Genomic DNA, 26697 nt, shown 5'->3' with positions numbered 1-26697 from the left:
ACAACAGTGAGAAAATCTTGATGCCATTTAGCAAAAAGAAGTCTGTGGGGGAGGCGTTGGAGAGTGCCGGAGGTGCCAGAGCCTGAGGCACCCAGCTTCCGGAGCCTCGGGCAGCCCAGAGAAGTGACCCTGTCTTAAGGCACCACCCTCCCCAGTGCATTTGCTAATGGTTTCTGAGCAGAGCAGTCTCCTGGGGCTGAAGGGGCACAAGCTGGAACGGGCGCGCCACCTTGGGGACCCCCAGACTCCAGACCTTCAGCTGGGATGGGAATCTGGTGCTGGATAAAGGTGTCTGACGCCCCAGCGGCATGTCACCAGCAGCAGCACGTCCTCCCAGAAGGGTGAAACGGCGTTCAGTCTCCAGTGTTCTCTACACATTTCATAAATGTTGTCTGGGATTCAACCGGTTTCCAGCAGAGGACGAGACCAGGTGATGGCAAATGAGAGGATGCCCCTGTGGCTGGAGCCTGCCAACACGGACTCGGGTCCCTCTGCTACGCCAGGGTCTCGGCCAGGCCGCATCTGCGGGTTTCCCACGTTAACTTGACTCAGGTTTCTTTTTCTTCTTTTGAGACAAGGTCTCACTCTATCGCCCAGGCTGGAGTGCGGTGGCGTGATCACAGCTCACTGCAGCCTCGGCCTCCCCAGCGCAGGTGATCCTCCCACCACAGCCTCCCCAGTAGCTGGGACCACAGGCGTGTGCCACCACACCCAGCTAATTTTTGTATTGTTTGTAGAGGTGGGGTGTCCTTGTTGCTCAGTCCTGGGCTCAAGTGATCCTCCTGCCTCGGCTTCCCAAAGTGCTAGGATTACAGGTGTGAGCCATGTTCTGTGGATTTTTTAAAAATTCCTTCACGTAAAAGTGTTTTGTTATGTTTCAAAAGGAACAGAAAAGCATCAACTCAATGTGGGCGCGCCCCTCCTGGCCCCCAGAGTCTCTCTCTCTGCAGTTCCCGGGGGACATCTTCACACTCAACCATTTCACATCCATAGACCCAGGAAGGTTGCTGAGGCTGCCCGCCCGTGGCTGGGGCTCAGCCCCTGGGAGACGCATCTCATGCAGAGTGAAAGGCGCCACCTTTGCCATGGGGACGGGACTGGTTCGCAGACGTGGACTTTGATTTGCTTTATCTGACAATGTGAAGGAACTGACAAGTATTGGTTTTGAATTGAAGGAAGCGTCCGTTCCTTTTATAAGAGGGAACGGAAACAGCCTGGGCCTCGGGAGGGAGCTTCCGCCCGGCGGGTCAGCCACTCACAGGGGCTGTCCTCTTGCCAGGGCTGCTGGTCAACCTCTCCCTCATCCCAGTCATGGGCGGGCTGGCGCTGTGCACGGCCACTGAGATCAGCTTCAACGTCCTGGGGTTCTCGGCCGCGCTGTCCACCAACATCATGGACTGGTGAGTCACAGAGAAGGTGGGTGTGAGGGGGACAAGACCCGGTGCTCCCTTGCCTGCATCTGGGTGTGCGGATTCTCAGATGAGCTGAGAATTCCTCCCGTGAGCCAAAGCAGGTGCGTCCTATGCTGCGCTTTCCTAAAGAGCAAAACAGGCCGGGCGCGTTGGCTCACACCTGTAATCCCAGCACTTTGGGAGGCCAAGGTGGGCGGGTCATGAGGTCAGGAGATCAAGACCATCCTAGCGAACACAGCGAAACCCTGTCTCTACTAAAAAATGCAAAAAATTAGCCGGATGTGGTGGCGGGCGCCTGTAGTCCCAGCTACTCGGGAGGCTGAGGCAGGAGAATGGTGTGAACCCAGGAGGCAGAACTTGCAGTGAACCCAGATCGCGCCACTGCACTCCAGCCTGGGCAACAGAGCGAGACTCCATCTCAAAAAAGGGAAAAAAAAAAGAGCAAAACAGCAGTTATCCTCGTAAGGTAAATTTCTCAAAAACAAGCCAAAATTTCAGGATGGACAGTCTTGATACTTAAAATACTAACCATGGAGACACGGTTAGTTGATAAATGCTGAAATGCACGGCATACGTTCAGCGGCGTCTCGCTCAGGCTGTCTTCACGCGGCTGCCAGAGCAGGGACAGTCCCCCAGCGGCAGGTTCTACCTGTTCGGGAGCTGCGCCACCTCCAGGCCGGGCGGATCCTCTGCTTCCTTGGTGGCCGTCTGTGTCCTGGTGTCACGATGGCAGAGAGGATGAGAGGCCAACTCCCACAGTGAGGACGGCACGTGGCGGGGTCCAAGAGGAAAGGGCCCTGTTACTCCTGTCTTTGTCACTCAGTAGAGAAGAGCGGTGGACGCTGCACTTCGGGGCCTGTTCAGATTCACCCAGAATTGGGCGTCCACATCCCTGCTGTGCTGTTAATGGCCACACTCCAGCCCTGGCAAAACTTGCCCTTTGAGAATGACTGGCTTCTCCACCACCGGTGTCTAAGAGTTTATCATTATTACTAATAAGCAAAACAGGTTCATGGTGAGCTTTTGAATAATACAGAAGTAAAAATAAAAATCTGTTGGGCACGGTGGCTCACGCCTGTAATCCCAGCAGTTTGGGAGGCTGAGGCGGGCAGATCACAAGGTCAGGAGATCAAGACCACCCTGGCTAACATGGTGAAACCCCGTCTCTACTAAAAATACAAAATATTAGCCGGACGTGATGGCAGGTGCCTGTAGTCCCAGCTACTCGGGAGGCTGAGGCAGGAGAATGGCATGAACCCGGGAGGCGGAGCTTGTAGTGAGCTGAGATCTTGCCACCCCACTCCACCCTGGGTAACAGAGCAAGACTCTGTCTCAAAAAACAAAAATCTGTTGGGCGTGGTGGCTCACACCTGTAATCCCAGCACTTTGAGAGGCTGGGGTCGGTGGATCACTTGAGGTCCACCAAGTTGGAGTTGGAGACCAGCCTGGCCAACATAGTGAAACCCCATCTGTACTAAAAATACAAAAATTAGCCAGGCGTGATGGTGGCACCACTGAGGTCTGGTCATTGTCGCCATCGCTGCGTGTGAGCGCAGACACCTTGTCCCCTGATGTTTGGTGCTGAGGGCTAGTATTGATGCATCACCTCTTTTCTTTATTCTAGTTTGCAAAATGTTTTTTCGAAAAAGCTTCTCAGCGGGGACAAATACAGGTTCTCGTAAGTATTACTCGTCAGTGAAATCTCCAGGTCATAAGACGAAGAGGACTTCCTGCCCACTTTAAGAGTCAGAGCACCCCACAGACCTGACTCCCTTCCTGTCTGGCTTGGGTGGTCTTTACAAGTACCTTGTCTAAGGTCGGGAGGGACCCGCCTGCTTCTCAGCCGCTCCCTTGAGCCCCTCAGCCAGCCTGGCGTGCGTTTGCGTTTTCATTTCTGGGAAGCTGCAGCGGCCCTCGTCCTGCCTAGAGAGAATGAACGTCTTGTGGGCTGGGGTGCTGGGTATTCTTGCTGTGAGGAGCTGCGTGTGGACCCGGCCTCTCCCGACACGGCGGGGGCCCAGCGTGTTCTGTTGCCCACAGGGCCCCGGAGCTGCAGTTCTACACCAGTGCCGCCGCGGTGGCCATGCTCGTCCCGGCCCGGGTCTTCTTCACGGTGGGTTTCAGACACAGGTGTCCCGTCCTTACTCGCCCGGCTGCCTTATCTGGTGGTTCAGGGGCAGAATGACTTCCCTTTCCAGGCCGTGTGCTGGCTGGTCGTGCCCAGCTCCGCCGCGGCCCTGCTTAGCTGAGTTGCTCTGGGAGCCGCTCGGGGTTTGTAGCTCAGATTTTTGTGTGAAGACTTTTATTTTGTTTATTTGTTTTGTTTTGATTCTTCATCATTCAACTTGAGGGGGCTTTTAGGCTAGCTTAATTTCTTTTTTAATCACAAAAACTTTTTTTTTTTCCGAGAAGGAGTCTCGCTCTATATCCCAGGCTGGAGTGCAATGGCGTGGTCTCTGCTCACTGCAAAGTCTGCCTCCTGGGTTCATGCCATTCTCCTGCCTCAGCCTCCCAAGTAGCTGGGACTACAGTTGCATGCCACCACGCCTAGGCAATTTTTTTTTTTTTTTTTTTTTTTTTGAGATGAAGTCTCTCGTTGCCCAGGCTGGAGTGCAGTGGCACAAAGGTTCACTGCAACCTCCGCCTCCGGGTTCAAGCGATTCTCCTGCCTCAGCCTCCCGAGTAGCTGGGATTACAGGCGTGCACCACAACGCCTGGCTAATTTTTGTATATTTAGTAAAGAGGGAGTTTCACCGTGTTGACCAGGCTGGTCTCCAATACTTGATCTTAAATAATCCACCCGCTTCGGCCTCCCAAAGTGCTGGACAGGCGTGAGCCACTGCATCTGGCCTAAATATGTTTTTTCTTTTTTTTAGACAGAGTCTCGCTCTGTCGCCCAGGCTGGAGTGCAGTGGCGCCATCTCGGCTCACTGTGAGCTCCGCCTCCCAGGTTCACACCATTCTCCTGCCTCAGCCTCCTGAGTAGCTGGGACTACAGGTGCCCGCCACAACACCCGGCTAATTTTTTTGTATTTTTAGTACAGATGGGGTTTCATGGTGTTAGCCAGGATGGTCTCGATGATCTGACCTCGTGATCCACCCGCCTCAGCCTCCCAAAGTTCTGAGGTTACAGGCGTGAGCCACTGTGCCCATCCCATGTTAACTATTTTTAAGTGTAAAGCTGAGTGGCCGTCACCATCACCCATCTCCAGAACTCTCTTCGTTTTGCAAAACTGAACCTTCGCCCTCATTCAGTACTCCCCATTCTCATCCCCCAACCCTGGCACCCTCATTCCACTTTCTGTCTCTGAATTTGGTGACCCTAAAGACCTCATACAAGTGGAATCATATCACATCTGTCCTTCTGTGTCTGGCTTATCTCACGTAGCATGGTGTTTTGGTGTTTTGAGGTTTACATGTGTTGTTGCATGAATCAGTTTCTTCCCTTCATATTTTTTGAGACTGGGTCTTGCTGTGTCACCCCGGCTGCAAAGCACAGCAGCCTCATAGTTCACTGCAGCCACGGCCTCCCAGGCTCAAGCAATTCTCCTGCCTCAGCCTCCCAAACAGCTGGGATGGCAGGCATGTGCCACACCTGGCTCATTTATTTATTTATTTATATTTTTTGAAATGGAGTCTTGCCCTGTCACCCAGGCTGGAGTGCAGTGGGGCGATCTTGGCTCACTACAGCCTCCACCTCCCGGATTCAAGTGATTCTCCTGCCTTAGCCTCCCGAGTAGTTGGGATTACAGGTGTGCGCCACCACTCTGGCTAATTTTTGTATTTTTAGTAGAGACGGGGTTTCACCATGTTGCCCATGTTGCAGTGGCACAATCTGTGCTTACTGCAGGCTGGTCTTGAACTCCTGACCTCGAGTTATCTGCCCACCTCGGCCTCACAAAGCGCTGGGATTACAGGTGTGAGTCACCGTGTGCAGCCAGTTTTTTATTTTTTGTATTAACAGGGTCCTACTGTATTGCCCAGGCTGGTCTCAGACTCCTGGGCTCAAACCTCGGCTTCTCAAAGGTGGCTCCCACCTGGGATGACAGGCGTGAGCCACTGCACTCAGCCTTTTTCCTTTTTTTTTTTTTTTTTTTTTTTATGAGACGGTGTCTCGCTGTGTCGCCCCACCCAGGCTGGAGTGCAGTGGCACAATCTTGGCTCACTGCAAGCTCCTCCTCCCGAGTTCACACCATTCTCCTGCCTCAGCCTCCTGAGTAGCTGGGACTACAGGCACCCGCCACCACACCTGGCTAACTTTTTGTGTTTTTAGTAGAGATGGGGTTTCACCGTGTTAGCCAGGATGGTCTCGATCTCCTGACCTTGTGGTCTGCCCACATCGGCCTCTCAAAGTACTGGGATTACAGGCGTGAGCCACCGCGTCCGGCCCCTTTGTTCTTTTTTAAGGTTGAGTTGTACTCCATTGTGTGGGTAAGACCACATTCTGTTTATTCATCCATCCATTGTGGGTTCTTTCTGCCTTTGGCTGTTGCAAATAATTCTGTAGTGAATGTAGGGATGCAAATATCCCTTAGAGACCCTGCTTTCAATTCTGTGTTTTAGTATCATTTTTAATAATAGGTACCTCTTTATTAACTCATTAAATAACCAGATCTAGCGGTAAGCCTAGTATCTATGGTAGTTTGATGTAGTGATGAGGGTAAACAGTATTTCAGGGTATTAGCAACAACTGCTAACAGGATATGAAAGTATCTGTAGTTTTGTTTTTTGGTTTTTGGTTTTTGGTTTTTTTTTGAGACAGAGTTTCACTCTTTATTACCCAGGCTGGAGTGCAGTGGCGCAATCTCAGCTCACTGCAAACCGCCGCCTCCTGGGTTCAAGCGATTCTCCTGTCTCAGACTCCTGAGTAGCTGGGATTATAGGCATGCACCACCACACCCGGCTAATTTTTGTATTTTTAGTAGAGATGGTGTTTCACCATGTTGGTCAGGCTGGTCTCAAACTCCTGACCTCAGGTGATTCACCTGACTCGGCCTCCCAAAGTGCTGGCATCACAGGCGTGAGCCACTGCGCCTGGCCTATCTGTAGTATTATAGTTTATTCCCAACATTCATAATTGAATGAAATGCTGAGTTTCAAGTAAAGGTTAGTAAAGATAAAGATGCAGTTTTTTCCCAGTTGAGTTCATGGACCTTCTAAATGCAATTTGTAGACTTCCCTAGAGTCCCCCACACAGAGGGTTCTCTGTGCGAGGTGCAGTTGCAAGTTCTTATCTTATTGTCGTTTTCTGGATTTTAATCCGTTAGCTGTCAAGGCTGGCTGACTTGGCTGTTCTCCCTGCGAGGAAGTTGTGGTTGCCGGCCGGGGCCATCAGTTCTTGTGGGTGTGTACCCAGCAGTGGAACTGCTGGATTATATAATAATTCTGTGTTTAATTTTTTTTTTTTGGAGATGGAATCTCACTCTGTTGCCCAGGCTGGGGTGCAGTGGTGCAATCTCATCTCACTGCAGCCTCCGCCTCCCGGGTTTAAGTGATTGTCCTGCCTCCCTCCTGAGTAGCTGGGATTACAGGGGCACACCACCACACCTGGCTAATCTTTAGATTTTTAGTAGAGACGGGGTTTCACGGTGTTGGCCAGACTGGCCATGCCCGGCCCTTCCTTGGGGTTTCTGTTGCATTTTCCTGCTGATCGTGATGTTCGGCTGCTTTCATGTGCTTGTTGTCTGTTTGCATCTACATGGTGAAAACTAATTAGTGCAAAAAATAATGGAAAAAAAACAGAAAATGGATGAGTGCACAGTTCAGCTGTCCGCCCTACAGGCATTTTCATAGCTGTCCTCAGTGTCAGCAGCTTTACCCAGTGTCTGGGCAGGAGTGGCGCTGGGCGTTTTTGGTGGATGATTAGTAAATGGAAAATGCAAACCAATAGAATATCGTTTTGTTTTTGCCACATAGGACGTCCCAGTGATCGGGAGGAGCGGGAAGAGCTTCAGCTACAACCAGGACGTGGTGTTGCTGCTTCTGACAGATGGAGTCCTGTTCCACCTTCAGAGCGTCACGGCCTACGCCCTCATGGGGAAGATCTCCCCTGTGACATTCAGGTGAGCAGGGGAACTTCCAGGAGCTGAGGGTGTCCAGGTCGTTTCGAGAGGAGACTAAAAATCTAGGTATTTTTATAAGAGACACATGTGGCCAGGCGTGGTGGCGGACGTCTGTAGTCCCAGCTACTCAGGAGGCTGAGGCAGGAGAATGGCGTGAACCTGGAAGGCGGAGCACTCCAGGTTCACTCCAACAGAGGGAGACTCCTTCTCAAAAAAAAAAAAAAAAAGAAAGAGACACATGTGATTCTCTTCCACGGGGATGACTGTGGCTGTGCACTGTAATTACTAGGCCATTTTATACCCATGCCGTTTGAAATGCAAATAATAGGCCGGGCCCAGTGGCTCACGCCTGCTGATCCCAGCACTTGGGAGGACAAGGCAAGTGGATCATTTGAGGTCAGGAGTTCAAGATCAGCCTGGTCAACATGGTGAAACCCTGTCTCTACTAAAAATACAAAAAAATTAGCCAGGTGTGGTGGTGCGCCTGTAATCCCAGCTACTGGGGAGGCTGAGGCAGGAGAATCACTTGAACCCGGGAGCCGGAGGTTACAGTGAGCTGAGATCACGCCACTGCACTCCAGCCTGCGTGATGAGAGCGAGACTCCATCTCAAAAAAAAAAAAGAAATGATAAACCGTAAAATAAACTGTAAACTGTGTGAAATAGGTTTTTAGGGAAATCTCCACTAGAAGTCTTTGCATTTGACGGTTTTTGAAATTGAGTGCTTTTCCGTCTAGAATAGCAGGGTGCCTCGACTAGTCTTGTCTGCAGGAATGGAATGGTCTCTTCTGGGCTGTCCAGTGCAGCAGCCACTGGCCACATACAGCTTCTGAGCACTTGAAATGTGGAGAATGTAACAAGGACCAGATTCTGAATTCAAGCTGATTGTCGTCAGTTTGAACTTGAACAGACACCTGTGGTCACTGGTTCCTGTGCCGCGCAGCGCAGCTCTAGAAACGGGGGTGAGGCTCCTTCGGCTTCTTTCCACTTCTGTAACTGAACAGAATGAAGTTGCAATTTATTTATTTATTTATTTTATTTGCCCCAAAACGGAGTCTTGCTCTGTTGCCCAGAGCTTGAGTGCCGTGGTGTGATCTCGGCTCACTGCAACCTCCGCCTCCGGGTTCAAGCGATTCTTCTGCGTCAGCCTCCTGAGTAGCTGGGATTACAGGCCAATGCCACCACGCCCGGCTAGTTTTTGTATTTTTAGTAGAGACAGGGTTTCGCCATGTTGGCCAGGCTGTTCTCAAACTCCTGACCTTAGGCAATCCGCCCGCCTCGGCCTCCCATAGTACTGGGATTATAGGCGCGAGCCACCACGCCCAACCAAAGGTGCAATTTGAAGACGAAACTAGCCGGGAGGACTGGAGGTCGAGGCGGGCGGATCGCCTGAGCTCAGGAGTTCAAGACCACCCTGGGCAACGTGGTGAAACCCCGTCTTTACTAAGACACAAAAAGTTAGCCAGGCCTGGTGAAATGCACCTGTAGTCCCAGCTACTTGGGAGGCTGAGGCATCAGAATCACTTCAGCCCAGTGATTCTGGGAGTGAACCGAGATCCGGCCACTGCACTCCAGCTTGGGCTACAGAGTCAGACTCCGTCTCCAAAAAAAAAAAAAAAAAAAAAGACTGGAGACTTTTTGGTGGCAAATACAAAGGAACGAGGTTATGTCACCAGCAGGGGTAGAAGTCCCCGCGACTGGCAGCAGCAGCCGCCTCACATCCTATTTTGGAAGTCAGCGGCCCTTTTTTCTGAAACTTCTGATCTATCATGAGGCGGCGGAATGGTCCCCAAACATGAAGTGAAAATGAAAAGCAGATGTTGGGGCCGGCGGGGGTGGGGGACAGTCAGGCGTAGCTCTCCCTCTTCTCTGCTTTCCGTCTGGTCCAAGTCAGTGCGGTAAACTTTCAAATACCCGTGGGAGCTGGTAGCCGCGCCCCGCGCACGGAGCGTTCCACAGCTGAGAAACTGGAGCTTGCGCCTCCTCTCACCAGCAGGCCCCGCAGGCTCCACACCGAGCCGTCTCATCCATGGCGCTGCCCCGCCCCACGCTTCCTGCATCCTGAGCAGGAGGTGTCTCCGAGACAGGAAAACTGGCTGTGCTTTCTGAGTGTTTCTGAAGGTCACAGTGGTCTCCTGGGCTTGGTCACTGTCTCTCACCAGCATGTTTCTTTCTGGGGTCAGGAATTATTTCCAAATGCTCCTGAAGCCTAGTGTTTTAGTGAACATTAGTGATTGTTAGCAGTGGTTTAAAAAAAATAATAAAACCTTTTTTATTCTTTGAGACAAGAGCCTTGCTCTGTAACCCAGGCCGGAGTGTGGTGGTGCCGTCTCAGCTCACTACAACCTCCGCCTCCCTGACTCAAGTGATCTTCCCGCCTCAGCCTGCTGAGTAGCTGGGACTGCAGGTGTCCACCACCACGCTGGGCTAATTTGTGGGGTTTTTTTTGTTTTTTTTTTTAACCAGAGTCTCACTCTGTCGCCCAGGCTGGAGTGCAGTGACGCGATCTCGGCTCACTGCAACCCCGCCTCCCAGGTTCAGGAAATTCTCCTGCCTCAGCCTCCCGAGTAGCTGGGATTACAGGCGCCCGCCACCACGCCCAGCTAATTTTTCTATTTTTAGTGGAGACAGGGTTTCATCATCTTGGCCAGGCTGGTCTTGAACTTCTGACCTCAGGTGATCTGCCTGCCTCGGCCTCGCAAAGTGCTGGGATTACAGGCGTGAGCCACCGCGTGTTACCCAATTATTTTTCTTTATTTATTTATTTATTTTTTGAGATGGAGTCTCACTCTGTCGCCCAGGCTGGAGTCCTGTGGCGCCATCTTGGTTCACTGCAAGCTCCGCCTCCTGGGTTCAAACAATTCTCCTGCCTCAGCCTCCCAAGTAGCTGGGACCACAGGCGCCCGCCACCACACCTGGCTAATTTTTTGTGTGTTTTTAGTAGAGACGGAGTTTTACCGTGTTAGCCAGAATTATCTTGATCTCCTGACCTCGTGATCCGCCTGCCTTGGCCTCCCAAAGTGCTGGGATTACATTCATGAGCCACGGTGCCCGGCCTGCCCAATTATTTTTCAATAGTAATTTTTTGTTTTATTTTCATGTTGTAAGAGCAGTGAATTAAGTACTCATTATGGAAAGTTTGCACAGGGTATTTCCCGTCACCCTTTTTTTGCACAGTCCTAACATTGTGTATTTGGTATCCTTTTTCACCCAACAAATGATCTCAAGGGATTGTTTTCCCTGGGGCTGCAAAGGCACTGCGACTGTGTGGGCGATGTTCTTATTCTTTTTTTTTGCGACAGAGTCTTGCTCTGTCGCCCAGGCTGGAGTGCAGTAGGTGGCGCGATCTCAGCTCACTGCAGCCTCCTCCTCCCGGGTTCAAGCTATTCTCCTGCCTCAGCTTCCCGAGTGGCTGGGATTACAGGCTACTACCCAGCCCGCCACCACACCCAGCTAATTTTTTGTATTTTTAGTAGAGACGGGGTTTCACCGTGTTAGCCAGGATGGTCTCGATCTCCTGACCTTGTGATCCGCCCGCCTCGGCCTCCCAAAGTGCTGGGATTACAGGCGTGAGCCCCCGCGCCTGGCCTGATGTTTTTGTTCTTTAGAGAACAGGGTGAAGTACTCAAGGGGTGAAATGTCACGATATCTGTAATTTTTGTTGTTTTTTTGAGACAGAGTCTCTGTTGCCCAGGCTGGAGTGCAGTGGCGCGATCTCGGCTCACTGCAAGCTCCGCCTCCCGGGTTCACGCCATTCTCCTGCCTCAGCTTCCTGAGTAGCTGGGACTACAGGCGCCCGCCACCACGCCCGGCTAATTTCTTGTATTTTTAGTAGAGACGGGGTTTCACCGTGTTAGCCAGGATAGTCTCAATGTCCTGACCTCGTGATCCGCCCACCTCGGCCTCCCAAAGTGCTGGGATTACAGGCGTGAGCATCTGTAATTTACTTAAAAATATTCCATCCGGGTGTGGAGGCTCACGCCTATGATTCCAGCGGTGTGGGAGGCCCAGGTGGGAAGATCACTTGAGCCCAGGATTTTGAAGACCAGCCTGGGCTACACAGTGAGATCCACCTCAATTGGATGAAGCTGATGAGGCGATATCATGAATTCCTGCGTCTAGATCACAGGACGTGGCTGTTCCTTAGGTTTCTCCTCCTCTGCCTTTTTTAATAATGAAAAGTACCCCTTAAAAAAGAGGGGGCGAGGGAGCAGGCAAGCCCTGCTCAAAGCTCCCAAACCCCTGGGCCGAGCTCACCACCACCCAGGTCCCGTCGAGCACCCCCCGCCCCACCCTGGCCTCCAGACCCGGGGTCAGCCGAGCTGCTGGCTGCAGGCTTGATGTCACCGTGACCCTGAGTGCCCCCACCCCAGCCTCCAGACCCAGGCTCAGCCAAGCTGCTGGCCACGGGCCGAGGTGACCATGACCCCGAGCGCCCCTGCTCCCTCCCCTTGTCTCTGCAGCGTCGCCAGCACCGTGAAGCATGCCTTGTCCATCTGGCTCAGCGTCATCGTTTTTGGCAACAAGATCACCAGCTTGTCAGCAGTCGGCACAGCCCTAGTGACAGTTGGGGTCCTGCTCTACAACAAGGCCAGGCAGCACCAGCAGGAGGCGCTGCAGAGCCTGGCTGTGGCCACCGGCCGGGCCCCAGAGGACACGGTGGAGCCGCTGCTTCCACAGGACCCCAGGCAGCATCCCTGAGAGCAGGAAGCTGCCAGCTGCTGCTGTTCTCGTGACACTGCATCCCCCGGAAACGGACAGGGACGCCCTCCTCCATGGCCCTGCTGGGGTGCCGGACACGGGGAGCTAAGTCGGCCATTCCCTGAGGTTTTCTTGGTTTGCCAGTGAAGACCAGCAGAAACTCAAACTGGGGATTCCAGGTATCAGCTTCCTGGAGTGGAGACCAGAGCCCCCTGTCAGCTGAGCCCATGCCCGTGTAATGTGAAAACAGCCTCTGCGGCTCCCATGCTGGGGGTGCCCACTTCCTCTCTGGGCAGCACCCCAGGGTCCACCGGGAGCCAGGGCTGGGTCCAGTGCCAACGAGAGCTGCTCCCTGCTACAGCCAAGAGAGCACTCAGCTTCCCACACCAGCCATTGAAGGCCCTGAGCCCTGGACTGGCTGCAGATTGGCCCTGGGCATGAGGCCACAGAGCAGGGCTAACAGGCAGGGACAGAGGGCCCTGGAAGGAAGGGTCTCCTGCTGCCACAGTGAGCAATCAGAACTACTCACCTGACCCACCAGGGCTGTGGGCATCCTCAGACTATCCCAGAGTCATCGCGAGCCTCAAGCTACAGCATTGCATGGAAATCAAGGGCTATGACCACGGAGGCCATTCCGTCGCTTCTGTGAAGAGAAAGGCCCCCGTACCCCTTCCACATCCTGGGCTGCGTGAGCCCCCCACTCCAGCGTGCCCTGCCCATTGCCTTCCACACCCTGGGCTGCGTGAGCCCCCCACTCCAGCGTGCCCTGCCCATCGCCTTCCACACCCTGGGCTGCGTGAGCCCCCCACTCCAGCGTGCCCTGCCCATCGCCTTCCACACCCTGGGCTGTGTGGGCCCCTGCCCCACTATCCCTTCCCCACCCTGGGCTGCGTGAGTGCCCGCTCTGGGGCGTCCTGCCTGTCACTTCCACACCCTGGGCTGCATGAGCCCCCCCACCCCAGGGCACCCTGCCCTCCTACTTGTGGTGGTTTCTTAGCCCTGAGGTTGAGGACAAACCTCTCATGTTTAATTTGGGAGGAGATGTGTACATTCCTTTTCTTTTTTGGACTCTGAGTATCAGGCAGGCTATTCTGAGGTCCCTGTGGGGTGAGCCTGTCTGTTCTCCCTTGGAGCCCACTGTTCCTAATCTCATCATCCAGTACCTGTCCCGATTCTCCACGTGAGCCTTGGGCAGGACGTAGTGTTGATGGCTTAGGTTACATGGTGTTTACCTGGCGCCATCCTTGCTGAAAAAGGAAGCACCCACACTGAATGTTCTGGGGCGCATGGTGTGTATCAGGCGCCCACCCCATCCCACTCTCCCCGAGGGACAGCAGTAGTGCGTGGTGGGGCCAAGGGCCAGCTCAACCCATCCTCCTCAGCATCACACATCCCCGAGGGTACAGGAGGCCTGAGGAGTGGCTGCTGGAGCTGTGTGTTAGGCAGAGGCTTCTGACCGTGCCTGAGCCCTTCACCCCCCGTCTCGCAGCCTGCGAATTCCTATGCCTGGTGCAGTCTGTTGCCAGCGAGCCTTTGAGACCCAGAGCTCCAGGGCTTGTCAGAGGCAGCATGGGGCTCCAGTGGTCCCGAGTCTCATTTCCCTGCCTGCTCCATCCTGAGTCTCATTTCCCTGCCTATTCCATGCCAAGTCTCATGTCCCTGCCTGTTCCATCCCAAATCTCATGTCCCTGCCTGTTAAGCCCCGAGTCTCATTTCCCTGCCTGCTCCATCCCGAGTCTCATTTCCCTGCCTATTCCATCCCAAATCTCATGTCCCTGCCTGTTAAGCCCCGAGTCTCATTTCCCTGCCTGCTCCATCCCGAGTCTCATTTTCCCTACATGCTCTTTAGGCCATTGGCGCCTGAGGTCACTTCACTGGTTTTCCATTTGGCTTCTCACCTGGGAAATACAAAAATAGCCCCTCCTGAAGATAAAATCGTTCGGAAACAGCAATAATTATGACTCATTAACTTCTACCTACTCAAAAAAGTCTGCCTTGATGGTAGACTGAAATGAGGCTTTTTAACCCACAAGCAACCTTTTTATTTTTTTGAGACTGTCTTGCTCTGTCTTTCACCCAGGCTGGAGTACAGTGGCATGATCTTGACTCACTGCAGCCTCGACTTCCTGGGCTCAAGTGATCCTCCCATCTCAGCCTCCTGTGTCGCTCTAACCACAGGCACGTGCCACCATGCCTGGCTATTTTTTTGTTGAGCTGGGCTCTCACTTTGTTGCCCAGGCTGGTCTCGAGCTCCTCAGCTCAAGCAGTCCTTCCCACTCAGCCTCCCGTAGTGTTGGGAATACAGGCGTGCACCACTGCACCTGCTCCAGCCACTTGTATAAAACCACTGACCTGTGTGTGGAGGACAGGCCAGGTGTGTGCTCACTGCACTGCGAAGATGGGTCATCACGTGACTTTCCCCAGTTTTCCATTTCTCTTTTTCTGCTTTCCTCAAAAACCAATATAAGACTGGGTGCGGTGGCTCACACCTGTAATCCCAGCACTTTGGGACGCTGCAGCTGGCGGATCACAAGGTCAGGAGTTTTGAGACCAGCCTGGCCAACATGATGAAACCTCGTCTCCACTAAAAATACAGAAGTTAGCTGGGTGTGATGGTGGGCGCCTGTAATCCCAGCTACTCAGGAGGCTGAGGCAGGAGAATTGTTTGAACCCTGGAGGCGGAGGTTGCGGTGAGCCGAGATCGTGCCATTGCACTCCAGCCTGGGCAACGGCAAGACTCTGTCTCAAAAACACTTAGAAAATGCCCTGGAAGGCCGGGCGTGGTGGCTCAAGCCTGTAATCCCAGCACTTTGGGAGGCCGAGACGGGCGGATCACGAGGTCAGGAGATCGAGACCATCCTGGCGAACACGGTGAAACCCCGTCTCTACTAAAAAATACAAAAAAAAAAACTAGCCGGGCGAGGCGGCGGGCACCTGTAGTCCCAGCTACTCGGGAGGCTGAGGCAGGAGAATGGCGTAAACCCGGGGGGCGGAGCTTGCAGTGAGCTGAGATCCGGCCACTGCACTCCAGCCTGGGAGACACAGTGAGACTCCGTCTCAAAAAAAAAAAAAAAAAAAAAATGCCCTGGAAGTGGCAGAGGATTGTAGATATGTGAGGCCAACCCCCAGGGTGGCCCTGTCTGGCTCCCCATTGAGAATGGCTGCCAGGCTTCCCACTAGCCTCTGAAGATGATGGTCTGGTGTAAGGAGAGGTGCAGGTGCCTGGTTCTGAGCACCCTGGAATTTCTGGCTGCACATCCTCTGGTGCCCTCCCTTCCACCCTGACAAGGAGTTTCCAGCCTGTTTTGATTTTCTGTTTGTGGACCAGAAACACGTTTTTCCAAATGATGAGCAAATAGGGTGATTTCCTTTGTAATGCTGCTCTGGGGCCTCTTCCTCATCCTGGCAGAAGCAGCCTGGATACCATGCGGCAGCTGACACTGTGCCCTTGCTCAGGTGTGCTGTCCCCTCCCTCTCCCTCAGTCTCCTCTCCATGCCCAAGTCGGTTTCCAGCCGCTGGGCTTCACAGCATTCCCAGTACAGCCAGGCACTAAGAGGCAATACCCAAGGCCTGGCTTGGCCATGTTAACGATTGTACAGACATATATTTTTAAATAACTTTTATGTAATACTTTTCTAGCATAGTAAGTTCTTCTTAACTGTCACAGATGTCCTAGAAACACCAGGTGTTACTTCCACTGAGTGTGTCCGTGGTCGTGGTCTGTGCCTTTGTAAACAGAACACTTGAACCACCTCCCGAATTGGGTCATCTGCTTATTGAAATTGACACTTAAGAGATGTGCATCTCTCTAACTTTCAAGGAAACTTCCCCACTAAATGGCATGAAAAGGTTTAAGTAAAATCCGAGTCCCAATTCCCTCTATAACAGTGTTAAAATAATCTGTCTACCTGGAAAGATGAAAACACTCTTGCACAACCCAAAATGTGTCTTTAATTTGTGAAAAATTAACATGGTGAGTCAAACAGTCATTTTAAAGAGCTGAGCAAAGAATATCATCAGCCAAATAGAGCTCTGCTTTGTAGGGTGCCTTTAAACTCCTTGCCACAAAACCAGTGAGCTCTGCTTGCTGCTGCCACGCTCCTGAATGATCACTTAGATGGGTCAGTGGGAATAACAGGTGAACAAGACAGTTCTTTACATCTGTCCAAATGATGTCCTTTCTCAGGCCTGGAAGTATTTCATTGCTGGAAGAAGGAAACAAGAATGTCATTGCAGGCCGGGCGCGGTGGCTCAAGCCTGTAATCCCAGCACTTTGGGAGGCCGAGACGGGTGGATCACGAGGTCAGGAGATTGAGACCATCCTGGCGAACACGGTGAAACCCCGTCTCTACTAAAAAATACAAAAAACTAGCTGGGCAAGGTGGCGGGCGCCTGTAGTCCCAGTTACTCGGGAGGCTGAGGCAGGAGAATGGCCGGAACCCGGGAGAGGGCGCTTGCAGTGAGCTGAGGTCCGGCCACTGCACTCCAGCCTGGGCGACAGAGCGAGACCCTATCTCAAAAAAAAAAGAAAAAAAAAAAGAATGTCTTTGCGGATAGAAACAGACTGCTCTCGTTTGCCCTTGACCAACATGGTACTGAGGGGTTTATTGTTTCCCAACGCACATGCGTTCCCTACTGGGGGCCTTACTTTATAGAACGAGAGCGTCCGAGTTCCCCTAATGAATCTGACTAGTTCTCTCCTGGCTGAGGATACAGGAGTGGGACATCCACCCTCAGATCCCTCAGAGCACAGAAACCTTCAGCTTGGCTGTCTCAAGTATTTCTTCCAGTTTCCCTGTGGACCTCTGATGTTTGAGTTTGATGGCTGCTAGATCCTTAACGAAAACTCAGTTGGAAACTTCCAACTCGCAGTCCTAGTTTGTTGTTTTCCATTTCATTTCACTTACAGCTGAAAGTGGCATTCAGCTGACTTGCTCGTTTAAACTGTTCACAGAGTCTGAACTGCCAACGTGGCGTTGGAGGCTCCATCTTTTAAGAAGGCCACAGACTTTCCCACATGGGAAAACTTGAAAATTACATCAACAATCAACGTCAGAGCCAAATTATATTTCCTTTATACCAAACTATGGAGAACTAAAAGTACATTGTACAAAATGTTTCTAGTGTTTTGTATGTGACCTATTTCAATATTTATATTACCAGATCAGTGCTTTCCAGCAAACGATTCTGTTAAATAATGTAGCCAGTCGCTGTTAATTCTGCAGCAGTGATAAGCTGATACTGTGCAACTAATCCTGTGGACGCCTCCTGCTTATTTTTGTCTAAACTAAGTTAATCATGGTAGCAGCTATGATTCTTGCTCAGCAAAGTAAAATAAATGTTAAATATGGACTGCTTTGTTTTCTTCCTTGTGTAGCTCTGGTGTTCATGCTGCTGAAATGATCAAGGTTGGCATCTTAGTGCCTACACCAGTTTCTAGCAACCTAAAATGAGCAAGAGAAACCAATTCTCCAAAACAAGAGGCTGTTTGCAAACAGCCAAGGATTGCAATCCAGGGTCTGTCCACAGGCTCATCTGAGAGGCTGGGGCAAGGGCGAGCTTCTGCAGGTGGAAAGAAGTCCACGTAAGCTGTTCTGACACAAAGGTCAGTGGCTACAGGAGCTTGTTGCGGTGGTGGCCTTTGTTCACCGAGGGGGCTGGCTGTTGCTAGCAGAGGGTCTTCACAGAAGTGGCTTAACCCCAAGTTCTAGTTGGGAAAGGCCTTTGTGGCAGCTCCTACTACAAACACAAGTGCGAGGCCGCTTCCTCCTCGTTGCCTCCGGGGTCGATTTTATTAGGATTTGACTAAGTGGCAGCATTTGGGTACTCACTGATTTCATGAAGGGCAAAATGGAGATTTTTGGCCAGGTGTGGTGGCTCATGCCTATGATTCCAGCACTTTGGGAGGCTGGTGGGTAGATCACTTTAGGTCAGGAGTTCAAGACCAGCCTGGCCAACATGGCAAAACCCTGTCACTACTGAAAATACAAAAGTCAGCCAGGTGTGGTGGTGCACACCTGTAATCCAAGCTAGTCGGGAGGCTGAGGCAGGAGAATCACTTGAACCTGGGAGGCGGAGGCTGCAGTTACCCAAAATTGTGCCACTGCAGTCCAGCCTGGGTGACAGAGCAAGACTTCTTCTCACAAAAAAAAAAAAAAAAAGCCAGGTGCAGTAGCTCACGCCTGTAATCCCAGCATTTTGGGAGGCCAAGGCAGGCGGTTGATGAGGTCACAAGACTGAGACCATCCTGGCTAACACGGTGAAACCCCGTCTCAACTAAAACTACCAAAAATTAGCCGAGCGTGGTGGCGGGCGCCTGAAGTCCCAGCTACTCGGGAGTCTAAGGCGGGAGAATGGCGTGAACCCAGGAGGCAGAGCTTGCAGTGAGCCGAGATCGCGCACCCGCTCTCCAGCCTGGGCGACAGAGCGAGACTCCGTCTCAAAAAAAAAAAAAAAAAAAAAAAAAAGAGCTTGGGTACCCAAAGCAAGCAGCATTTCATTCTGGAATGAAAAAAATTCCAATACCCATCGCCCTTTTTGTGCCCTTGTCAATTTCTTGTCACATTTTATAGTTTCCCATTTCAGGCCCAGTAAATGCGGATGTTTATGTCTCTTTCCTGAGATTCAGATGTCTAAAGCAGTTTTCTGTGACTTTTCAAGTCAAGAGGATAACCTAACATACGGAAAGGGAATTAATTACTCGTTTTATCCTCTTCTGGAATGTTCGGAATCCATGGGTTTGGGGTGGGGCCTTGGGAGTTGGGGAAGCACCATACCCAGTGAGTTTGCACAAGCACTTTGAGGACCCACTGCCAGTGTCAGTTTTAAAATCACACTGTAAAAGCCGGGGTGCGGTGGCTCACGCCTGTAATCCCAGCACTTTAGGAGGCCGAGGCAGGCAGATTACTTGAGGTCAGGAGTTCGAGACCAGCTTGGCCAATGTGGCGAAATCCCGACTCTACCAAAAATAGAAAAATCAGCCGGGCGTGGTGGCGGGCGCCTGTGGATCCAGCTACTCGGGAGAATCCCTTGAAGCCGGGAGGAGGCTGCAGTGAGCCGAGTCTACGCCACTGCACCCCAGCCTGCGTGGCACAGCGAGACTTCGACTCACAAGTAAATACATAAATAAATAAAATCACATCGTAAGAGCTCTCCCTGCCCTGTTTTTGGGTAAGGTTCAGAGTTAAACTCCGAGATAGGCCTTTACAAGACGCACAGACCTGAGGCGCCTCAGGAGGTAACTCGCAGGTAAATGGAGCGCGCTCCACCCACCCGCCACTAGGGGTCCCAGCGGTCAAGGGAATGGAATACGGGCGTCCAACGCGAAGGCACTCCGATCGCAAGGCGCGGGCTTCGCTACCGGGAAAGTCCCGGTCGGATTCCGGAAGCCGGCCACGCGTTCCGCGCAGGCGCAAACTGCTCCCAAAGTAGGAGTCGCTCCGCTCGGCGCCCCGATGCTTGCGTCATCAGCCCGCGCCGAAGTCGGAAGTGCAGCTCACGGCGCTGTTTCTTCCGGAGTCCTGGATCTGAGCAAGCGCTGTCTTATGCGTCATCATCCCGCGCAGGCACAGGAAGTGCCACACAGAGGGAACCCCTGTCGTTGTCTCGAATTCTGGGCCGGAGGCCGGCTATTGTGTCATGATTACGCGCCAATACAGGAAGTGACGATACTCCTGGCGCGCGCCGGTAGCTGTTTCTTCTCTGGCTCCGGGACCGGCGGCAGCGGCGGCGGCGTAGGGGTGAGTTCCGATTGGGCTGACCAGGTGTGGGAGCGCGGCGAGAACTGCGCACCAAGGTCTTTCTTCCGAGCAGGCCTCGGAGCGGGGCGGACCTGGGCCCGGGGGCGAGCGATACCCTGGCTTCCGCGGACAGTCTCATCCCGCACCGAACTTCGGGTGGTGGAGGCGGCGGGCCCAAACGCTCTCTGGAGCCAACGTCTGCCAGGCTGAACCTCAAGTGTGCGTGACTGCACCCAAGGAGATAGCCCACTGCCCGGGTCAGGTGGCCTTGTTCGCGAGCACATCTCGGAGCGTCTCCCCGGTCTCAAGGTGCAGCTGTCCAGTGTGCTAGTGGCTTCACGTAGTCCATGTGGTCCTTCTAGCAGATTCTGACAGTAAAAGCAGTGTTTGATGAGTGGCAGGTCATGAGTTAAGAGCCTTTAAACGGACGATCTTTAATCCGCGATCGATACTGTCATGTAGGTCGTGTTATTCTGGTTGTACAGAAGACTAAACTGAGGTGAATTACGTTACCTAAGACCACGCAAGAATGACAGAAACGCGGTCATTTTTCAGAACGCTTTTTTGTCGCCCATGCTACAGTGCAGTGACTGTTCACAAGCGCACTTCAGCCTGGAACTCCTGGGCTCAATCGGTCCTCCTATCTCAAGCTTGCAGAGTACCTAAAACTACAGGCCCTTGGGCGCTTGCCGCCTTGCCCCTGGCTTACAACTTATCCTTCTTTTTTCTTCCTTTTTTTTTTTTTTTTTTTTTTTAGACAGGGTCTTGTGCAGTGACGGGGCCTTGGCTCACTGGAACCTCCGCCTTTCGGATTCAAGCGATTCTTCTGCCTCAGCCTCCTGAGTAGCTGGGATTACAGGCACCTGCCACCACGCCCAGCTAAGTTTTGTATTTTTAGTAGAGACAGGGGTTTCGCCGTGTTGGCCAGGCTGGTCTTGAACTCCTGACTTTGTGATCCACCTGCCTCAGCCTACAACTTTTTTTTTTTTTTTTAACCAAGTCTTACTTTGTCATCCAGGCTGGAGTGCAGTGGCGCAGTCTTGGCTCACCGCAGCCTTGACCTCTCTGATTCGAGTGATCCTCCTGCTTCTGCTCCCTAAGTAACAGAATACAGGCACGCGCCACCACACTCGACTAATTTTTGTGTTTTCTGTAGAGACGAGGTTTTGCCATGTTGCGCAGGCTGGTCTTGAACTCCTGAGCTCAAGTGATCCATCCGCCTTGACCTCCCAAAGTGCTAGGGTTACTGTCTTGAGCCACTGCGCCAGGCCACAACTTCTTATTCTTAATGAGAATTTATTCTGAATGCCCAAAAGTGACTAGGTTCAAGTGTTCAGAAACAACAGAGCACCATAGCTTGCTGTGTCCTGATGTAGGCTGAATTATTTTTCTTTTTGCAGTGTTTTAACTCAAATGGGTGATGAAAAGGACTCTTGGAAAGTGAAAACTTTAGATGAAATTCTTCAGGAAAAGAAACGAAGGAAGGAACAAGAGGAGAAAGCAGAGATAAAACGCTTAAAAAATGTAAGCCATATTTTTTAAGTAAGTGGTTTTCTTAAAGGAGATTTAATTTCTTTGCCCTCATTTTTCCATTAGAACAACGCTTCTTCGGTGAAGTTCTTTTGTACTTCCAAATGTCACAGGTGAGCCCAAAATCTATTACAAAAATTAACAAAAACATTTAAATATTCAGTTGACATTAAAGGCGGATTTAACACACTAAAGCTGTATCTAGATTGAGCATACATGGAGAATAAAATATTTTGAATGTTAAGTCATTAGCAAAACTGGACTAATTTTTCTCATTTCATCATTAGTACATTCATAATACTATCTCTAAGTATTTTTACTTAGAGATATAGTGGGAACTTGCCTTGAAATTAATATAAATATTTTACGTCTTTCTTGGTTTGCATAGTAATGTACTCGGTAAACCTTTTCAGGAATTTGGTAAGAGGCATTGGCAAAGTACCTCTTTTGCTAAGATTTGTAGCATCATTTGAGATGTTTGTGAGTACAGGCATACCTTGTTGTATTAGACTTCACTTTATCGTGCTTCACAGATTTTGTAATTTTTCCAAGTTAAAGGTGTGTAGCAAACTCTGCATTGCGCGTTTTTGCAATAGCATGTGCTCACTATGTTAGAGTTTTTAAATTTTTTTTTTTTTTTTTTTTTTTGAGACGGAGTCTTGCTCTGTCGCCCAGGGTGGAGTGCGGTGGCGCAATCTCGGCTCACTGCAAGCTCCACCTCCCGGGTTCACGTCGTTCTCCTGCCTCAGCCTCCAGAGTAGCTGGGACTACAGACACCTGCCAAATTTTTTGTATTTTTAGTAGATACGGGGTTTCTCTGTGGTCTCAATCTCCTGACCTTGTGATCCGCCTGCCTCGGCCTCCCAAAGTGCTGGGATTACAGGCATGAGCCACCATGCCCGGCCGAGTTTTCTTATTTATTTATTTATTTTGAGATGGAGTCTTGCTGTGTTGCCCAGGCTGGAGTGCAGTGGCGCGATCTCGGCTCACTGCAAGCTCCACCTCCCGGGTTCATGCCATTCTCCTGCCTCAGCCTCCTGAGTAGCTGGGACTACAGGCGCCCACCAATATATCCAGCTGATTTTTTGTATTTTTTACCAGAGATGGGATCTCACCGTGTTAGCCAGGATGGTCTCAATCTCCTGACCTTGTGATCCGCCTGCCTCGGCCTCCCAAAGTGCTGGGATTATAGGCATAAACCATCACACCCAGCGTTTTTTGTTTTTTTTTTTTCCTGAGACAAGTCTTGCTCCATTGCCCAGGCTGGAGTGCAGTGGTATGATCTCGGCTCATTGCCACCTCCGCCTCCTGGGTTCAAACGATTCTCCTGTCTCAGCCTCCCAAGTAGTTGGGACTACAGGTGCCTGCCACCATGCTCGACTAATTTTTGTGTTTTTAGTAGAGTTGGGCTTTCACTTTGTTGATCAGGCTGGTCTCGAACTCCTGACCTCAGGTTATCCACCTGCCTCAGAGTCCCAAAGTGCTGGGATTACAGGCGTGAGCCACCATGCCCGGCCTAAACCAAACTTTTTTTTTTTTTTTTTTTTTTTTTGAGACGGAGTCTCGCTCTGTCGCCCAGGCTGGAGTGCAGTGGCCGGATCTCAGCTCACTGCAAGCTCCGCCTCCCGGGTTCACGCCATTCTCCGGCCTCAGCCTCCCGAGTAGCTGGGACTACAGGCGCCCGCCACCTCGCCCGGCTAGTTTTTTGTATTTCTTAATAGAGACGGGGTTTCACCGTTAAACCAAACTTTTATATGCATTGGGAAACCAAAAATTTGTGTGACTCACTTTATTGTGGTGGTCTGGAGCCAAACCCAGAATATCTCCAAGGTATGCCTCTACTATATGAGGTATCACAAAGTATTTGGTTTGTAGCATACGTCTTAAGACTCATTTTTGGCTCATATAAGCAACTAACATACTTGGCATAGAGTCTAATGTCTCTTGTCATATATGCTATTTTTTAATTTCTCAGGTTTCAGAGTACAGAGAGTTGTAATTTTTTTGTTTGTTTTGTTTTGTTTTTTGAGACGGAGTCTCGCTCTGTCGCCCAGGCTGGAGTGCAGTGGCCGGATCTCTGCTCACTGCAAGCTCCGCCTCCGGGGTTTATGCCATTCTCCTGCCTTAGCCTCCCAAGTAGCTGGGACTACAGACGCCCGCCACCTCGCCCGGCTAGTTTTTTGTATTTTTTAGTAGAGACGGGGTTTCACCGTGTTAGCCAGGATGGTCTCAATCTCCTGACCTCGTGATCCGCCTGCCTCGGCCTCCCAAAGTGCTGGGATTACAGGCGTGAGCCACCGTGCCCGGTCGAGAGTTGTAATTTTAATGTGATGCGATTTGAGTGAAAGTTTTTTTTTTTTTTTTTTTTTTTGTCCCGAGACAGAGTCTAGCTCTGTTGCCCAGGCTGGAGTGCAGTGGTGTGATCTCGGCTCACTGCAACGTTCACTTCCCGGGTTGAAGCCGTTCTCCTGCCTCAGCCTCCGAGTAGCTGGACTTACTGGCACTGCCACCACGCCCAGCTAATTCTTGTATTTTTAGTAGAGACAGGGTTTCACTGTGTTGTCCAGGCTGGTCTCGAGCTCCTGACCTCGTGATCAGCCTGCCTCGGCCTCCCAAAGTGCTCGGATTACAAGTGTGAGCCACCGTGCCCGGCCACAAGTTGTTTATATTTTATAACACTGGCTCATTCAGAGTATATGTGAAAGTTTGTTTTTGGATGTTGTCCAGGTTTGATTATTATTAAAAATACTTCTATCTATGAAGGAAAAAAAGGTATAAAGAAAATGATTAGCTTTATCTTTGCTTCTTAGTCTGATGACCGGGATTCCAAGCGGGATTCCCTTGAGGAGGGGGAGCTGAGAGATCACCGCATGGAGATCACAATACGGAACTCCCCATATAGAAGAGAAGACTCCATGGAAGACAGGTGAGCGGATGCAGAGGCGCACGAGCAAGCTGCGCACAGCGGGGCCCTGCAGGTCCTTCCTGGGGTTACTGCGACAACTGCCTGCCGTTGTAACTACTGAGGGGGACTCTGGTTTTTTGGAGACAGAGTCTCAGAGTCTCACTCTGTTGCCCGCCTGGGCTGGAGTGCAGTGGTGCGATCTCCCCTCACTGCAAGCTCCGCCTTCTGGGTTCACACCATTCTCCTGCCTCACCCTCCCGAGTAGCTGGGACTACAGGCGACCGTCACCTCGCCCGGCTAATTTTCTGTATTTTTAGTAGAAATGGGGTTTCACCGTGTCAGGCAGGATGGTCTCAATCTCCTGACCTTGTGATCACCAGACTCAGCCTCCCAAAATGCTGGGATTCCAGGCTTGAGCCACCTTGCCTGGCCGAGGTGTACTCTTTTCTAGAGTTACTGTGACAGGGTGTGCTGTTGTAACTGTTGAGGTTTGCTCTTTCCTAGGGTTACTGTGACACAGCATAACTATTGAGGTTTTTATGTCACAGTTGTGACTGACTCTCATGTGTTGTCTGTGGCCCTCCACACCCTTGCCCCTTCTTCCTGTAAAGAACTTTGCCATGTGTTACGATGATTAATAAAATTTACTATATAGGATTTTGCACAGGCCAGGTGCGGTGGCTCACGCCTGTAATCTCAGCACTTTTGGAGGCCAAGGCGGGCTGATCACCTGAGGTCAGGAGTTGGAGACCAGTCTGACCAACATGGTGAAACCCCGTCTTAAAAGGAAAAAAAGGCCGGACACGGTGGCTCATGCCTATAATCCCATCACTTTGGGAGGCCAAGGAAGGCAGATCACGAGGTCAGGAGATTGAGACCATCCTGGCTAACACAGTGAAACCCTGTCTTTACTAAAAATAGAAAAAATTAGCCGGGTGTGGTGGCGGCGCCTGTAGTCCTGTAGCTACTCGGGAGGCTGAGGCAGGAGAATGGCGTGATCCCAGGAGGCGGAGCTTGCAGTGAGCCGAGATGACGCTACTGCACTCCAGCCTGGGCGACAGAGTGAGACTCCATCTCAAAAAAAAAGGACGCCTAAAGTTGGAGCGTTACTGTAATTTTTTAAATGATGTTTCAGCTTCGTTCCTATCTGAATCCTGCGTTTTTCTGGGTTGAAGAAATCTCATAATAGCCTCATGTTTCTTTGCACTTTCTCAAGCGTGACACAGTGCTGTTGTGTCTTATTTCAGAGGAGAGGAAGATGATTCTTTGGCCATCAAACCACCCCAGCAAATGTCTCGGAAAGAAAAAGCTCATCACAGAAAAGATGAGAAGAGAAAAGAGAAACGCAGGCATCGCAGCCATTCAGCAGAAGGGGGTACAAAAGCATTCACTTTCTTTGACATCATGTTCAAGTGCTGTTTCTTTCCTGTTCTTACTCTTCTGCCTTCCCCAGAGCACCACTGAAAAACTAGAGAGAGCAAACTCTGGCCGACAGCATGAGTGTGTCCCAGACCATTCAGGAGGGCTAGTCCTTTTTTCCTCTGGGGTTTTCTCTCCCCCGTTATATTGTTTGGGAGCAGTTTGTTTACATTTAAAATGCCCTTAATTCAACAAGTGTAGGAGGAAAACACCCCCAACATGGGTATTTGGTCAAGTCCAGAGAATGGGTTTGGCTTGAGCAGTTGTTTGATCTCATACCAACATGAGGAGGTTCTTACAGGTGTTAGGAAAATTGGACCTGGAGCCTGATTTAAATCTCATTATTATAAATACATTTGATACCGGGCGCGGTGGCTCAAGCCTGTAATCCCAGCACTTTGGGAGGCCGAGATGGGCAGATCACAAGGTCAGGAGATCGAGACCATCCTGGCTAACATGGTGAAATCCCGTCTCTACTAAAAATACAAAAAAACTAGCCGGGCGAGGTGGCGGGCGCCTGTAGTCCCAGCTACTCGGGAGGCTGAGGCAGGAGAATGGCATAAACCTGGGAGGCGGAGCTTGCAGTGAGCTGAGATTCGGCCACTGCACTCCAGCCTGGGTGACAGAGCGAGACTCCGTCTCAAAATAAATAAATAAATAAATACATACATTTGATAAATTAATGTGGCTTCATTGCATGGTGTAGAAGCCTGCTGATAGCAAAGCTTTTTTCTGTAGTCTTTATGAATAGTGATTTTTTTATTATAAAACTAATAATCATAGTTTATTCAGCGTAGAAAATTTTTAAAAGATTAATAATACGACCACGCACGGTGGCTCACGCCTGTAATCCCAGCACTTTGGAAGGCTGAGGCGGGCAGATCATGAGGTCAGGAGATTGAGACCATCCTGGCTAACACGGTGAAACC

At 51.2% G+C, this 26697-nt stretch overlaps 1 protein-coding gene, 1 long non-coding RNA gene and 1 pseudogene across 3 annotated transcripts in view; all 3 read left to right on the top strand.

The window, feature by feature from the left end:
- SLC35E2B (solute carrier family 35 member E2B) overlaps positions 1-14947 on the top strand; it is a 37303-nt gene extending 22356 nt beyond the window's left edge. The window contains exons 5-9 of the mRNA XM_025386638.1: positions 1280-1400; positions 3037-3090; positions 3453-3525; positions 7329-7474; positions 11937-14947. Of these exons, the coding sequence (XP_025242423.1) occupies positions 1280-1400; positions 3037-3090; positions 3453-3525; positions 7329-7474; positions 11937-12174 (632 nt within the window). The 3' untranslated portion in view covers positions 12175-14947. The remainder of the gene's footprint in view (positions 1-1279; positions 1401-3036; positions 3091-3452; positions 3526-7328; positions 7475-11936) is intronic.
- Positions 14271-16098, top strand: LOC112622089 (annotated as a pseudogene). Its single transcript, XR_003118945.1, has 2 exons — positions 14271-14899; positions 15355-16098. The product of XR_003118945.1 is annotated as an uncharacterized LOC112622089 (transcript).
- A 3739-nt stretch (positions 16099-19837) lies between these two features.
- On the top strand, positions 19838-21700 carry LOC112625542. The gene is made up of 3 exons (XR_003119638.1): positions 19838-19914; positions 19988-20223; positions 21315-21700. It is a non-coding gene; the product is annotated as an uncharacterized LOC112625542 (long non-coding RNA).
- The last annotated feature ends 4997 nt before the right edge of the window (positions 21701-26697 follow it).

Source organism: Theropithecus gelada, chromosome 1 (genome assembly GCF_003255815.1).
Source record: "Theropithecus gelada isolate Dixy chromosome 1, Tgel_1.0, whole genome shotgun sequence".
Lineage (NCBI taxonomy): Eukaryota > Metazoa > Chordata > Mammalia > Primates > Cercopithecidae > Theropithecus > Theropithecus gelada.
The sequence above is the reverse complement of the archived record's forward strand: the minus strand, read 5'-3'. Positions and strand labels throughout refer to the sequence as shown.